This window comes from Mchenga conophoros, linkage group LG6 (assembly GCF_057382185.1).
Source record: "Mchenga conophoros isolate Kocher_MC1m ecotype Shallow Benthic linkage group LG6, M_conophoros_male_GT1.1, whole genome shotgun sequence".
Taxonomy (NCBI): domain Eukaryota; kingdom Metazoa; phylum Chordata; class Actinopteri; order Cichliformes; family Cichlidae; genus Mchenga; species Mchenga conophoros.
In genome coordinates this window covers 29,212,267-29,228,060 of record NC_140531.1, presented here as the reverse complement: position 1 = coordinate 29,228,060, position 15,794 = coordinate 29,212,267, and the positions used below count along the sequence as shown (strand labels likewise).

Here is a 15,794-nt window from a genome sequence, read left to right as displayed (position 1 = left end):
GAATCGCAGCAAAAGTCCTTTAGTGCAGTTTTCATATAAAGCTATCTAGTGTGCCGAATGGATCACATTGGTGCATGTTTGAAACCCCTTTTTTAGATTCTGCTCATAAAGTGGATTTTTTTTTTTAAATTAACCTACAAGGGGGAGGGAGGGGTCATTCCACTGCTATCCTACTAATACAGTGCTAGAAAAATGCTGTGATTGAGGTAAAGATGTTTTTTAAAAAGTGGGGTTGTTGTTGAGGTGCTTGTGATTGTAAAGCTTTTGTGCACACAGTCTAACAGTTTACATTTGTTTATCTGTAACAAACAGCCAGAATCACCCAAACCAGTGAAACTACAGGCAAGTTTTTATGCTTTCTTACACTCCATGTTCACATGCATGCCACACTAACCTTTAAGACAGTATTCACTAATCGAATAAAATATCTGAGTTCATCCAATGGTGTCAGCGATTTTTACTTTTCACACTTATGTAAGCTGCCTGGTGTTAACACTGAAGATATCTTATTTAGCAGATATTTTGTCTCTCTCTGTCAGGCACAAAATGCAGTTGTAAGTAAACTTTAAAAGTGGCATGATCATTCAGACTTCTTTAAATGTGTTTGTTTGTTTTTTTTGTGCTTTGTTTTACTGTGATTGACACTGGTTGAAACATTGTCACGTGTATGTGGTGTTTATTTGTTGTTGTAGCCAAATAATAAGCCTTGAATGTCATCTTGTCATATTTAAACATTGTATTTCAGTTGTATTCATATGTTTACATAGTTAAAAAATATATGTCTGTGTCTGCTTTTTTAAGAAAGAGCTGGAGACCTTCCTCATTTTTAAAGGATGTCACCATAAGAGCTTATGATTAGCACATTTACCAAAATTACTTGATTCTCTGACCTGGTCATCATGACCCAGACAGCCTGCAGATTGTTCATGTCCTCGTGTCTTTTGTGACTTTGTTCCAAAATACCAGACGTTCAGGTCACAGCTGCGTCATTCCATGTAAAATTAACCAGGAAAAATGTTCTCATCTGAGCCGCTCAGAATCAGCTGATTTACTTAGTTATTGTGTGCTGTGTGTGTATTGTGTATTTATCCCAGCACTTTTTAGCTCTCCTAAATTTATGGGTAAAGGAGATGACGTTTTCAGGGCTAATAAAAGAACAAAAAACATAGTTAAGGTAAATTAAACTGAACCCACATCAATTTTACCACCACACCAAGTGGGACAGTCGAAAGCTTAAGTGTTTTTGTTTTGTTCAGCACGATTTCATCTACAGCCAAATCTGCACCAGTTTAATATCTTTGACATGGAGCGACAGAAACGAGCTCTGGTTCTTTTATTTGCTTTTCTTATATTCAGTGTAGAGAAGATCATTAAGTGCATTTTGGGTAAACTTTCAGAATATGTTATAAACAGGTTATAACTTATAAACACGAGCCTCCTTTTTTATCTACATTTTGATACCAAGTTTGTCTTCTTCCTTCGTTGTCAAAACGATTTTCTAATATAGTCAAATGTAACATTCGCAATTGTGGAGCCTTCAGTGCGTTTTTTAAAAATCTTTTAAATACGACTCACTGGATTCATATAAATATCATATACTAAATATAATACTTGGCTAAAACTCAGACACTACTCCTAGGATAAAGGTACATTTGTGAATGGCTTCTTGCTATCATAATACAGTAATCAGCTGGTTCTGAGGGGGTCAGATGGTCATAAATTTACTTAAATTAAATCTTTTGAACATCAGCAGTACTCTGGGTCTCGAGAGCCAGGATAAGCTATCATGATCTGTGCTGCAGCTTTCATCCATAGACTGCAGTAGGTTGTGCATAGATGTGCCTATAACATTAATAAAATGTGTTATTTTTTTTTTAAATAAATATCATTAATATAACTACTGAATTTCCCCATATCCTACAGAGTGGACCCCTGTTTTATGTGAGTAGTATGTAGTTTCTCACCTATTTTACCTCACTTACAAAATAAAAGGGGTGCTTTTCCCACTCTGTTTCCACTGGCTAGATAAACCCACTACTAACTAAATATTCCCTGAGGCTGTGCAGTAGATGCTTTCCATTAAACCTTCACTGAGCTGCTATATTTGGATACTTTTAACCTTCGCATTGCATGAGCTCAACTGTTTTGTTCTTACTAATTTAGCAGCTTCTGCTTATTGTAACACACATGCAACATTTACAGTGCTGACACTGTGAGGACATTTGAAGTGGTTCACTGGCTTTCAAGTCATCTCGTCTTATCACTGAACTAGCGGCTAGCACAGAACCTCTTCTGACCTCTTTTCAGCCTAAGAATCTGGTCCAAATAAGTTCCCCACATGTACGGTGTTCTCGTTGTTGGTGAGAACAGGAACTTGCAATATTTGTCTGGCCCTGTGACCTCCAAAGCAGATGCTGAGCTGTGGAAACATAGCCACAACTGGCCTCTGCCCCAGAAGATTTACTGGGACAGTTGCGACTGATCCTTTCTGAGTCCACTAAATCTCCAAAGTACTGAGCCAAAGCACACACAGTGAACTTTTTTTATTTTTAAAAAAGATCTCTTATTTTTTGAGTGCTGGCTGATTATGGGTGACTCATTTTATCAAAATTATGCAGTAAATGGTCATTTAAAGTGGAGGAGCCAGCTCCGTTGGCTGTCAGATATCACATGTGCTCACTTTACAACAGGAATGTGGGTCAGCTCATAATGCTGCTGCTGGACCCCCACTGATGTTTGTAATCTGCACTTTGTTTGTGTGTGCAGACCACACAGATGTAAAGGCTGCCAGTGAACAATTTTAACTACCAAGTTGCACCACACGCTTGTGTTTATATAGAAACAAAGGCTTTCGGTTTGAACCCTGTGCCGTCTGTGGGCTGCAACGCAGCTGATGGACAGAGACCAGGTTTATCCAGTTCAGCCCTGCTTCATTCCAGCTGCTCAAAAACTCAATTAAAAGCAGCACATTTAACTCTTAGGCCAAAGATCACATTACATGTCTCACATTCTGAGCGCAGTGCTGATTCCTCAATTCTCTTCAGTGGAAAATGGCCTCAGACACACTCAAACCTTCAGCGCACGCAGCTATTTCTGTCGTAATGGGAAAATATTCCTCTGAGCCACAAGAAGAGAAATAACGTTGCAGAAGAAACTGTCTTTGGCTCCTTTAGACACGACAAAGCCAACAATATGGTTTGGATGGAAACACAGTGGAAACACCTGTCTAAACATCTGCATAAGTCACTTATTTATTTATTCAGCTTCCTGAAGTGTCCAGCTTGACAAAAAAGAAGCAAACCGTGTCTGCTGTGTGTTGTGGACACATTCTTCCTGATTTGATAAAATGGCTTTCTGGCTTTCGTCAAAGCAAAAAGATAAAACGTCTCTTTCGAAAGCTACAGACACATCAGTCATCTTCAGTTCCATTATTTGAAGTTCAAACTTACTTTTTATCTGCCTAAGGCTGTGCAAAAAGTCCAAAAGCCTGAGTGTGACCTCATAACAAAGTGGTTAGGCTGCATACCACATGTCAGCAGAGACTCTGTTGTTTGTTTTAAACTATTAAAGGTTTTAAATGCGACAAAATAAAAGGACTTTAAAGGTGGAAGTATTTGAAAGTAGCTTCATTAAGACTGTATTATTTAAATCATTGTTTAATCTATAAAATATCACAGCTGATGTTTAAGCTGGTGCTTTCATCCAGAACTTCAAAAATGTGCATTTATAGAGTAATAAACCAGAAAAACTGTTTAATTAGAACTTTTTAACCAATCAAAGAATATTTAATCTAAAACATTAGAGCTGGTTTATTGACTGAGAACTGGTATGAAAGCTGTTTTTGCCATAAAATTACTAAATGGAAAAAGTGATTTAGACTTTCTGTCACGTATGATTTTATGTTTTCATGTGGTGGTCACATTGTGTCTTTGTGATAAAAAGGGATGAAATGTGACCTAAATTCACCTGCAGTTTGAAACTTTTGGAAACTTGTATGGCTCCGTGTCACCGGGCTCATTTAGTGCGGACAACAAAATAAATACAATTAAAAAACCTTTTAATTCAAAATGATAACAATTTTTTTACTTGATTCACTTTAATTTTCTTTCATTTCTTTTATTTTTAACCCACCACTACATTACTTTTATTCTTTTTAAAGTCTAAGAGGCAAAGAAATTACAAATTACCAGACACACGAATAATCATCTGTAGACATGTTTCTTTTGTCCAACCGTGACACTTGTCATCTTTTCTGTGGCTTTTGTTTGTTCAGTTTAACTCTATGGCGGTAACGTGACGTTTTTCTGTATAAACCAAGTCTTCGGACATCTTCTGCCTTTGTCTGCATGTCTATGTTTGACTTTTCATCGTCAGTGGAAAACTTCTCATAAGTTTATACGTTTTGTGTGTTGACCTTGATGTGGTGACAAAAGATTCCTTTTTTATGATAGGGTGAACTGGAACGGCAGCTTTTACAAGCCAATCCCATCCTTGAATCTTTTGGGAATGCAAAGACTGTGAAGAACGACAACTCGTCACGTTTTGTAAGTACAGAAAAATGATCAGCTAAACTGATTTTTTTCCGCCTCAGGACCACTTTTACTGATCCTGCGTTGGCACCTAGATGAGTTTTAGCAAATGTGTTTATGTCTTGTAACGGTAATTTACAAGACAAGGCCATTTATCTGGATACTGTTGCCTGCTAATCGTTTAGGAGACCTTTGTTATACCGGACCTGCTGGGACTTAAGGCAGCTCTTATTCAGTTATAGACAAAAAGGATCAGTTGTCTCATGTGTTTCTATAGCAGATTATTTTCTCAAATTGTTTTTTTTTTCTATAATTAAAATATAATTATATATTATTAGAGAAATATCAATGACGGCCTGCATTGCTTTCTACTGGATAAAATGTAATAATCAGCCTCTCAGTCTAAGCATTACTCATGCTTTTGAAGGATTCACGCTGAGTCCTGGTACATTATTCTGCTACCATCAGTGCAGATTCTCACAGCCTCACTGTGCGTTATAAAAGAGCCATTATGTAATCGATTGAATGCCACTCGTGTTGTTTTGTGCACTTCCTGAAAGTTATCTTGTATTAATCTCGACAGGGGAAATTCATCCGGATCAACTTCGATGTCACTGGATACATCGTTGGGGCCAACATTGAAACCTGTATCCTGTTTTAAAACAGAAGTATTCATGTAATGGGGAATTTTCAATTCAGTTTTTTTGGAAGCAAGAATACTTTTGTTCTGTGATCTCAGCCTGGACCATAGAAAAAGAACTGTATAAAATGTTTAACTTTTTCATGTGCTATACATATTCATTTAGTTTAGCATGTGTTTATTTATCTCAGCGACTCCTTTTGTCAACCTTGGACACCAGATAATCCCAAAGCCTGATATGTGGCATGCTGACCCACCAAACAGATCTGGTTTTCTTGACTTTCTGTGCCAGACTTACTGGAAAAATCCAGAGCTATTCGTCAAGCCAAAGATGAGCGTACCTTCCACGTTTTTTATCAGCTGCTGGCTGGAGCCGGGGAGCACCTCAAATGTGAGCAGTCCGAGTTTCAATAACTCTAAACCATGGCTTGTTTTTGGATTGTATTTTTGTGTAACGCAACCATAGTTTATGCTATTTTACAGTACATACAGCATTAAAATTAGACACCTTATTACGCCTTATTGTTCCTAATGTTATCAGTAGCTCTGTCATGGCCTAATTTTGTGTGAAGTCCATGTGAATCATTTTGGGGGTCAAATTTGTTTTGTTTTCCTGTCTTGTGACCACAGCGGACCTGCTTTTGGAAGGATTCAACAACTACCGCTTCCTGTCCAATGGTAACATCCCAATCCCAGGCCAGCAGGACAAAGACAACTTCCATGAGACCATGGAGGCCATGCACATCATGAGCTTTGGCCATGAGGAGATTCTGGGTATATTTTTAATAACCCAATAAAATAAACATGCATTAAAACTCTCAAACTAGTTAGTTTGCCTTTGCTTGATTGGTAAAGCGATAATTTGGTTCAAGGTTTAAGTTACAGTGAAACCGCAGCTCTCTTCAGTTCTGCGACGTGAGGGTTCAGCAAATTAAAACAGTTAAAACCTGGGTTACTGCAGATTAAGCTGCACATGATTTTCCCCTCTCTTAGAAATAATCAGGAAAGAAAACATATTTTGGCCTAGAACCACTGGAAATGTTCATGTTTGCTAACATACAGTGGGGCAAAAAAGTATTTAGTCAGCCACCGATTGTGCAAGTTCCCCCACTTAAAATGATGACAGAGGTCGGTAATTTGCACCAGAGGTACACTTCAACTGTGAGAGACAGAATGTGAAAAAAAAATCCATGAATCCACATGGTAGGATTTGTAAAGAATTTATTCATAAATTAGGGTGGAAAATAAGTATTTGGTCACCTCAAACAAGGAAAACCTCTGGCTCTCACAGACCTGTAACGTCTTCTGTAAGAAGCTTTTCTGTCCCCCACTCGTTACCTGTATGAATGGCACCTGTTTGAACTCATCATCTGTATAAAAGACACCTGTCCACAGCCTCAAACAGTCAGACTCCAAACTCCGCCATGGCCAAGACCAAAGAGCTTTCGAAGGACACCAGGAAAAGTATTGTAGACCTGCACCAGACTGGGAAGAGTGAATCTACAATAGGCAAGCAGCTTGGTGTGAAAAAATCAACTGTGGGAGCAATCATCAGAAAATGGAAGACATACAAGACCACTGATAATCTCCCGCGATCTGGGGCTCCACGCAAGATCTCATCCCGTGGGGTCAAAATGATCATGAGAACGGTGAGCAAAGATCCCAGAACCACACGGGGGGACCTGGTGAATGACCTGCAGAGAGCTGGGACCAAAGTAACAAAGGTCACCATCAGTAACACACTACAACGGCAGGGAATCGAATCCTGCAGTGCCAGACGTGTTCCGCTGCTGAAGCCAGTGCATGTCCAGGCCCGTCTGAAGTTTGCCAGAGAGCACATGGATGATACAGCAGAGGATTGGGAGAATGTCATGTGGTCAGATGACACCAAAGTAGAACTTTTTGGTATAAACTCAACTCGTCGTGTTTGGAGGAAGAAGAATACTGAGTTGCATCCCAAGAACACCATACCTACTGTGAAGCATGGGGGTGGAAACATCACGCTATGGGGCTGTTTTTCTGCCAAGGGGACAGGACGACTGATCCGTGTTAAAGACAGAATGAATGGGGCCATGTATCGTGAGATTTTGAGCCAAAACCTCCTTCCATCAGTGAGAACTTTGAAGATGAAACGAGGCTGGGTCTTCCAACATGACAATGATCCAAAACACACCGCCCGGGCAACAAAGGAGTGGCTCCGTAAGAAGCATTTGAAAGTCCTGGAGTGGCCTAGCCAGTCTCCAGACCTCAACCCCATAGAAAATCTGTGGCGGGAGTTGAAAGTCCGTGTTGCTCGGCGACAGCCCCAAAACATCACTGCTCTCCAGAAGATCTGCATGGAGGAATGGGCCAAAATACCAGCTACTGTGTGTGCAAACCTGGTAAAGACCTATAGTAAACGTTTGACCTCTGTTATTGCCAACAAAGGTTATGTTACAAAGTATTGCGTTGTATTTTTGTTATTGACCAAATACTTATTTTCCACCCTGAATTACGAATAAATTATTTACAAATCCTACCATGTGGATTCGTGGATTTTTTTTTCACATTCTGTCTCTCACAGTTGAAGTGTACCTCTGGTGCAAATTACTGACCTCTGTCATCATTTTAGGTGGGGGAACTTGCACAATCGGTGGCTGACTAAATACTTTTTTGCCCCACTGTAATAAACATGTGGCTCCTTCTGTGGTATTGTACTTTTAGCTAATGGAAAAACCTTTTATTGGATTAAATGACGTATTCCTTCACATCAAATAAAAACTGACTTTAAGGTTAGTATTAATGTAATAATTCTATATAAAAAAGACAAATAAGGTATTTTTATGTTAAAAAATATTCATGTTGTATATTATAACAGATACTGTATTTAACTCAAATTTGGACAGCACAATAAATTGATGAAAGTAAGTTGCCTGGTATAACAGTGAAGTGTTGGATGTGTTCAGCCTGTATTCCACTGTTTAGGAATAACAGTCATTTTTCTGCTGTTTGGGTGTTATTCATTACTAGTTTTGTAAGTTATCTGAGTCTTCTTGCCCTTTTTTTTTTTTGTTAACTTTCTAAATATAGTTAATGAAGTAAAATGATGTCATACTCAAGTAATTTTGTTTTCTCTGGATTCTGATATTTGTAGCCATGTTGAAAGTGGTGTCCTCAGTCCTTCAGTTTGGCAACATCGTCTTTAAGAAGGAGAGGAACAGTGACCAAGCTTCTATGCCTGATAATACCGGTAAGTATCCCAGAATTGTGTACACACACACACACACACACACACACACACACACATCTGCTCTATAACCTCAGGGGTCAGGTCACCCTCCTCCTCCTGCTGCTTTTCCTCTTCTCATATATATTTCAGCTCTTCTCCTTCACTGTGCACCTCACGCTGTGCCCCTCATCCACAGCTCAGAGGGGCCTGTGATTTATGTCTGTTCGCTCCCTGCGCCTTGTCAGCTTGCCATTAAACCACATCATTGAGAGGATTTACTCCTGAAGGAAATGGGGCACAGCCTTCCAGTTCCTCCACATGTGGCACTGCATATTTGGCACTTAACAGAGCGATACGGGGGGAGAGGATGAGTCTGATGCCAACGATCCAACTCAGTTAGATATTTCCAAATTCAACAGCAGAAATCAGGACTGAAGCAGATGGTTTTTTTTGTTGTGTTTTTTTAAATAGTCAGTTTTGGCTATCTAGAACGGATTCTGCTTTTTCTAATTTTCCACAAGCTCCAGCCACATAAAATATAACACTGTTCCAGAAACATTTCTCATGAAAACTGTAGTAAATCTTAATATTAGTCATTAAAAGAAAACAGCTAAGCTCACCTATGTTTTTTCACAGATTATATATTCTGTTTATATATCAGTTAGATGATCTAATACTCAGACAGTGCTGCTAAAGTAGTTTTGGGGAAAAACCGTGTCTCATTCGAGTAACTCTTGAAAACCAAACTTTTTTTCCTCTACGCATTTAATAATTTCTGCTTCATGTTTGATTTCTATTAGGTACGAGCCACAGTTACACAAATTAAAATACTGTGGGAAATATAGGTTGTGTATGAAAGCCTTGCGTTGGGAATTGTGGCTGCCGACTTCATGAGAAAGAGAGCGGGGAGCATATTTGGGTGAATGGATGAATGAAGTACTCTGTTATGAACTAATGCTCTCAAGCTTGGTGAGCAAGTTGCATCCACTCAGGTGGTGCCTGCTAATTAGTAAGTAAGTAATTAGCAAATAACATAAAAAAGCAGTGCTACAGTGTCACATACTATTATAGATAGCCGCACAGCTAGCTAGATTACTTTTCATCTAATTCGAGAAAAAGGCTGTAAAAGTAACTGACACCACAAACACACAGGTTCAGCTGGTGACACAGCTTAGCAGAGTCACTCACATTAGTCATGATCCTAATGACCTGAAACTTTTAGCCTTTAATACAGTTTCACCAGGTTATCTATAAAAACAATATCATTCATTAGCAACAGAGAACAAAACTGCAGTTTTCCTGAATCGCCCAAGTCCATCCACACAGATCAGATATCCTGTCGGTGAAAATGCTCGAATTTACAGCAGAAAGAAACACGTTTAGATGGCAAACAGTCTGAGTTGCACCTTTCTACTAAGCGTGTTATCTACCATGATTCTGATTCACCCAATCACACGTTCATAAAGTGCTTTTTATCAATAGCCAAGCACTTTACTTAACATTCACACAGTTAAACTCCACTGACCTTCTGATTGGCAGATGACCCACTTTTAACACCTGAGCCACAGCAAAGAGCCTAGAGCCTGATACTATAAATGGTTCCTACACATTAAGTAATTTCTGCTTTCTGTTTTATATCGTGAACTGTTGGTGCATGCAGGTTGAAATCCACTGTAGGACTGATTTTCTTCTGATGTAAATGAAGTTGTTTTGCTCTCCAGCTGCTCAGAAGCTCTGCCATCTGCTGGGGATGAATGTAATGGAGTTTACCAGAGCCATCCTGACTCCCAGGATCAAAGTGGGGAGAGACTACGTCCAGAAAGCTCAGACTAAAGAGCAGGTCAGTTTGCTTTGTTTTGGGGGTTTTTCTATTGACTAATGTAATGTGTTTCCTCTTTTGTTCTTGAGATCTTTGGTAACAGATTAACTGTATATTGATTGTTTAACTAAAAAATGCATTTGTGTTTTTTCTGCTAGATAGCTGCATAATACAGCTGTCTTGTTAGATGAGTTAAGGGGGCATCCAGAGCTCATGCGGTTAAAATTCTGCTTCAGGTTGTGTGTACAAAGTGTTAGATGAGCTGTACCTGGGCCTTTCGCTAAGATTATTACTTCTAATGGTGACAATCCTCGCATCCTATTTAAAATTTTTAACTCAGTGGTGAATCCTCGTCCCTCTATGCCACTCTCGTGCTCCCCAGGTCTCTGTGAAAAATTTTCAAACTACTTTCTAGATAAAGTTTTATCTCTTAGATCTACGCTTCCTTTGGTGGCTGACAGTATGTCTAATCCTGACTGTTCTGCTGCCTTACATCAATTTGAATTAATTTCACTTCCCACTCTGAAGCGTATAACTGAGAAACTAAACAATACTAATTGTGTACATGATGTTCTTCCATCTCGTATAGTCAAGGATTGTTTTAATGTAATTGGACCCTGTCTATTGTCTATATTGAACCTCTCCTTGCTTTCTGGTTATGTACCTTCAGTTCTTAAACATGCTTTTATTCAACCCGTTTTAAAGAAAAATAACCTGGATCATAGTGATTTTGCCAACTATAGACCGATTTCCAAGCTTCCTTTCTTGGCTAAAATCCTTGAGAAGGTGGTTCTACTTCAACTGCAGACCTACCTGGACGAGAATAATATAAATGATAAATTCCAATCAGCCTTTAAACAACATCATAGCACTGAATCAGCGCTGCTTCGTGTTTTTAATGATCTTTTACTTATGGCTGATAATGGTCGTCCTTCTGTTTTAGTTCTATTGGATCTTTCATCTGCATTTGATATGGTTGACCATAACATCCTAGTCGCAAGATTAGAGCACTCTGTTGGCATTAAGGGCACTGCCTTGGACTGGTTCAAATCTTACCTCTCCAATCGGCTTTCTTCGGTACACCTGGCCTCATCTTCCTCTTCCCCTGTACCTGTTTGCTGTGGTGTCCCCCAGGGTTCTGTGTTAGGCCCGACCCTTTTCTCACTGTATATGCTTCCTTTAAGCGCTATCTTTGAGAAATACCACATTGCTTTTCACTATTATGCGGATGACATCCAGATTTATTTTGAGTTACATGATGATCTCGCTTTATCTTTAAATAACTTTCGTGAGTGCATGAGTGAGGTCAAGAAATGGCTGTTGGCAAATACTCTTATTCTCAATGAAAAAAAGACTGAAATCATGATTTTTGGCAGTAATGCCCTTCGCGCCAAACTTCAAGATGCCTTTGGCTTTCTTACTAGTTCTTTCTCTGATACTGTCAGGAATCTGGGTGTCTTGTTTGATAGCTCCTTTAAACTTGATAAACAGGTGTCTGCTGTTGTCAGATCTAGTTTTTATCAGCTTCGTCTCATCTCCAGGGCTAGACACTATATCCCGTATAATGACTTAGAAAAGCTCATTCATGCTTTTGTAACGTCAAGACTAGATTACTGTAACTCACTCTATTCTGGTCTCCATGTTACCCTTCTACATAGATTACAGACAGTTCAGAATGCTGCGGCACGTATTCTAACTAAAACCAAGAAGTTTGACCATATTACTCCGGTTCTTGCTGAGCTGCATTGGCTGCCTATCAAATACCGTATTCAATTTAAAATTTTGCTGCTTACGTTTAAAATTATCAATAATACTGCACCAACCTATCTTAAGGAACTTTTAAACCCTTATGTCCCTGCCAGGGCTTTAAGGTCATCCTCGCAGTTATTGTTAGTTCAGCCCAGATCTCGGTTGAAATCTAGAGGCGATCGATCGTTTGCCTTTGCTGCACCTGAGTTATGGAACAGCCTCCCGATTGGCATTCGGGAGTCTGATTCTATTTTTTCTTTTAAAGCACGCCTTAAAACTTATCTTTTTGAACTTGCCTTCTCTACCCGTTAAATGCTGACTGTTAACTGCGACCTATTGCATTAACTTTTTACTATTCCTTCATTCTTGGTGTTCTCTATCATGCGGCACTGGGTCTGCTATAATCTATGTGCTGCAGTCCATTTTATTAGTGGCTTTCTACTGTGAACATTGTCTGCTGTTCTTATTATATTTGATATTAATGCTCTTAACTGTATTATTTTATTGTTTTTTTGTAAAGCACTTTGGTATGCCTAAGGCTTTTAAATGTGCTCTATAAATAAAGGTTGTTGTTGTTGTTGTTTTCCAAATCATTGTTACAACAGCTTCCTCAGTCTGTGTGGGTCCTTGTCCTAACCCCTTGTAAAGCATAGTTTCAGGCTGCTTCTGCATACTAAACGTTGTAAAACTTGTAACTTATGTTCCTTATGTGCAACCCCAGGGCTCTCTCGCTGTGAGGCATTGGTGAAAGCACTAAGTCAGGGAAGTCAAAATAACGAAAACTTATAGTCAAAACAGTTTAAAAAAAAATAAAAGCATAAAGAATGTTATTTTGAACTTTTCTACATTCATTTGTTAAATGAAGCATTGGAAATTTAAAGTGCAGTAGTCCTGCAGACTGATACAGATCCAGCTGTCATCCGAGCATTTCGGATAAAAAGTCTCAGAAAGAAAACGTGAGTGCAACTAGAAGTGTGTTTGTAGAATTCATTTAGTTTCAGCCCACACACACTTATGTCTTTTTTGTTGTTGTTGTTGTTCCCGTGCCACATTCAGCTCTTTTCTCTGTTTATTGTTTTGTCACGGTCTTCTTTTTTCACACTTTCTCTCTGCAGGCGGACTTTGCTGTCGAGGCCCTGGCTAAAGCTACGTATGAGCGTCTGTTCCGCTGGCTTGTCCATCGCATTAATAAAGCCCTGGACCGAACCAAACGGCAGGGTGCCTCCTTCATCGGTATCCTGGACATTGCTGGTTTTGAGATCTTCCAGGTCTGAATTTAAATCTTTTAGTTCTTTAATGACAAAGTTTATCTATTTATTTTTATTTGCCACGTGGTTAGTGGTTGTCAGGTTGTGTCATTGGTAATTATTTCCAGTGATGATGATGTTCTTGCTTGTGTCGATCTTCTTCTCGTTCAGCTGAACTCGTTTGAGCAGCTCTGCATCAACTACACCAACGAGAAGCTGCAGCAGCTCTTCAACCACACCATGTTCATCCTGGAGCAGGAGGAGTACCAGAGGGAGGGCATCGAGTGGAGCTTCATAGACTTCGGCCTCGACCTGCAGCCCTGCATCGACCTCATCGAGAGACCGGTCAGTTCCATTATTAGCTTTTGTCAATTAGATTCATTCTCCTTAGAACTGAAGTTGGAGAATGTTTTAACTTTAATCTTTCTTTACTTATTTACCAACTAAATTACAATAGTTAATATTTCCTTTTAGTCATGCACTGCTTCATTCTATTTAACAAATGTCCTTTTTATTCCTGTTAATGCCTAATAAAGAAATAAAGCTTGAAGTCTAAGTCAGAAGAATAGTGGTCTTTTTTTCTGGACAAAAAAATGGGGGGGGTAATAATTCACGTAGTTGTCCTGGTGTGATATCATAAAGATATCATGAAGAATATCACACCAGGAAAAAAATGGCTCAGAGTTCAAGCAGTGCGAGACACGTGTTTCTGTTAAAGGCAATATGCCAGAGAAACTATTTTGAAAACGAAATGAGATCCGTTGTCTTTGTGTGTCGATGCTATATTCCTGTCCAGCCTCTCTGCAGTCTTAACGTCCTGTCCTGTGTTATGACTCCTCCAGGCGAACCCTCCAGGCGTGTTGGCTCTGCTGGATGAGGAGTGCTGGTTCCCTAAAGCCACAGACAAGACATTTGTAGAAAAGCTGATCCAGGAGCAGGGCACGCACACCAAGTTTCAGAAGCCCCGGCAGCTCAAAGATAAGGCCGACTTCTGCATCATCCACTACGCCGGCAGGGTATGCTTGTGTTTTTTGTGGGGTTTTTGTGTTTTTTTTATCTCTATAAAAATCAGCCGGTTCCTGTTGCTGCCTCCCTGACTGTTCAGGATGTTTGATGCTTGTTTTTAGGCCATGATAAGCTAGCTCTTTTAAAAAGAATCCCTCAGTTCAGCCACACAGGTGAGAAAGTAATCAGAGTGACAGTCACAGCTGCTACAGCTGATATCATCACACTTATGCTTCAGTTTACCATAATCCTCTTTTCTGAATCCCTCTTTCATCCCTGAAAAGTCGCTGACTGTCAGAGGTCACATAAAACGCTGACACATACTTCTCCTGTGGGGGGATTTCAGGGAAACACTGAAACAGCTTGATTTATATTTCATCGTGAGGGAGTGGGTTTGGATAGTCCGTGGTGTTCCGCAACAGAGCGCAGCATTTGTCTCGTAGGGAGACCCACAGAGTAGCACATCTGCTTATCATTGTGTGGACTGTGTTGTTTCACGCCTCAATATTTCAAAAACTGAAAGATTCCAGCTGTAGGAACGTCTGCCGTGGAGAAAAATCTGTAGCACGACGAAGCCAAACGCTGCAAATGTTGTTAACACAGGTGTGCACAGAGAAAAACGATCTCACTCAGAGTGGTGTGGAAATGTTTCTTGATTTTTACACTTCTACAATCAGAAAAGATGAAAAGTCTTGTATGTGTTTGGTTTTTAGGGAACATGTGATTCAAGCAGTGACAGATGATGCACAAACTATGAAATGGAGAATTTTTTGCTAACATCAGACATGATGTTAGGTTGTGTTGCTCTTTATTGAACAGCATCTTTGTTAGCTTCAAACTGCACAGATGGGAAATTAACATTTTTATAGTTTTTGCTTTCAAGCATGAAATATTCTGACTTACAGGTCTTTAAAAGTGAATGGATCCTAAATAAATGGGGAGTTTATTATATAAATAATGACCAGCAAACATTTTCACGTTGAATTACCATCTTGACGTCTAGTCTGGGTTGTAATATATCTCCGAAATAAAAGTTGTGCCGACCTTGGAGACATAACAAAATAATATTGCTTGTTGAGCGTCACTTGGATGTTCAAGTTGGATTTTCCAGCTACGAAAAAGCTTGTGTTGGAAGAAAAACCTCTGTACCGAAGAATAGTAGTAGTTGTCTTTTATCGACTACAACAAAAAAACACAAAATATTCTCAAGAGAAGAGTAAGAAAGTGTACCATGAAAGGTAAACTTGAACTGTTCACCTCTCGCTCTGGAGTCCGATTCTCATCCAACTGTGCTAAATGATCCTGATACAGAGTTTATAAAGCTGCAGGAGGTAGAGAGGCCTGTCCCATGAGGTCCGCGCTTCTCCAGTCTAAATGTTTGGGCAAGATACTATCACTGCGTGCATGAAAGCACCTACATAGCTCTTTAAGTTGGTAAAATAAAGCACTGTGAATGTGGTGTGTACGTTTTTAGAATAAAAAACACCTTATAGGTCATAGTGACAGTTAAATTCACCATGAAGTTCACAATGATTGAGACAGAATTTACACATAGATATACGTTAATGGGCTTCCAAATGTTAAAAATGTAATAGAT

General features: G+C 39.4%; 1 protein-coding gene across 5 annotated transcripts in view; it reads left to right on the top strand.

Annotated features, from left to right (window-relative positions):
* The window catches only part of LOC146572859 (myosin-10-like), a 67,951-nt gene that overhangs the window by 29,674 nt on the left and 22,483 nt on the right, over positions 1-15,794 (top strand). For 2 of the 5 annotated variants that reach the window (XM_085277302.1, XM_085277297.1), the window contains exons 6-17: positions 313-342; positions 540-554; positions 1,924-1,941; positions 4,452-4,544; positions 5,113-5,176; positions 5,462-5,560; positions 5,800-5,943; positions 8,303-8,398; positions 10,099-10,217; positions 13,061-13,213; positions 13,364-13,537; positions 14,035-14,208. In XM_085277302.1, coding sequence (XP_085133428.1) covers positions 313-342; positions 540-554; positions 1,924-1,941; positions 4,452-4,544; positions 5,113-5,176; positions 5,462-5,560; positions 5,800-5,943; positions 8,303-8,398; positions 10,099-10,217; positions 13,061-13,213; positions 13,364-13,537; positions 14,035-14,208 — 1,179 coding nt within the window. The remainder of the gene's footprint in view (positions 1-312; positions 343-539; positions 555-1,923; positions 1,942-4,451; positions 4,545-5,112; positions 5,177-5,461; positions 5,561-5,799; positions 5,944-8,302; positions 8,399-10,098; positions 10,218-13,060; positions 13,214-13,363; positions 13,538-14,034; positions 14,209-15,794) is intronic. The other 3 variants (XM_085277298.1, XM_085277299.1, XM_085277300.1) reach the window with 3 other exon arrangements.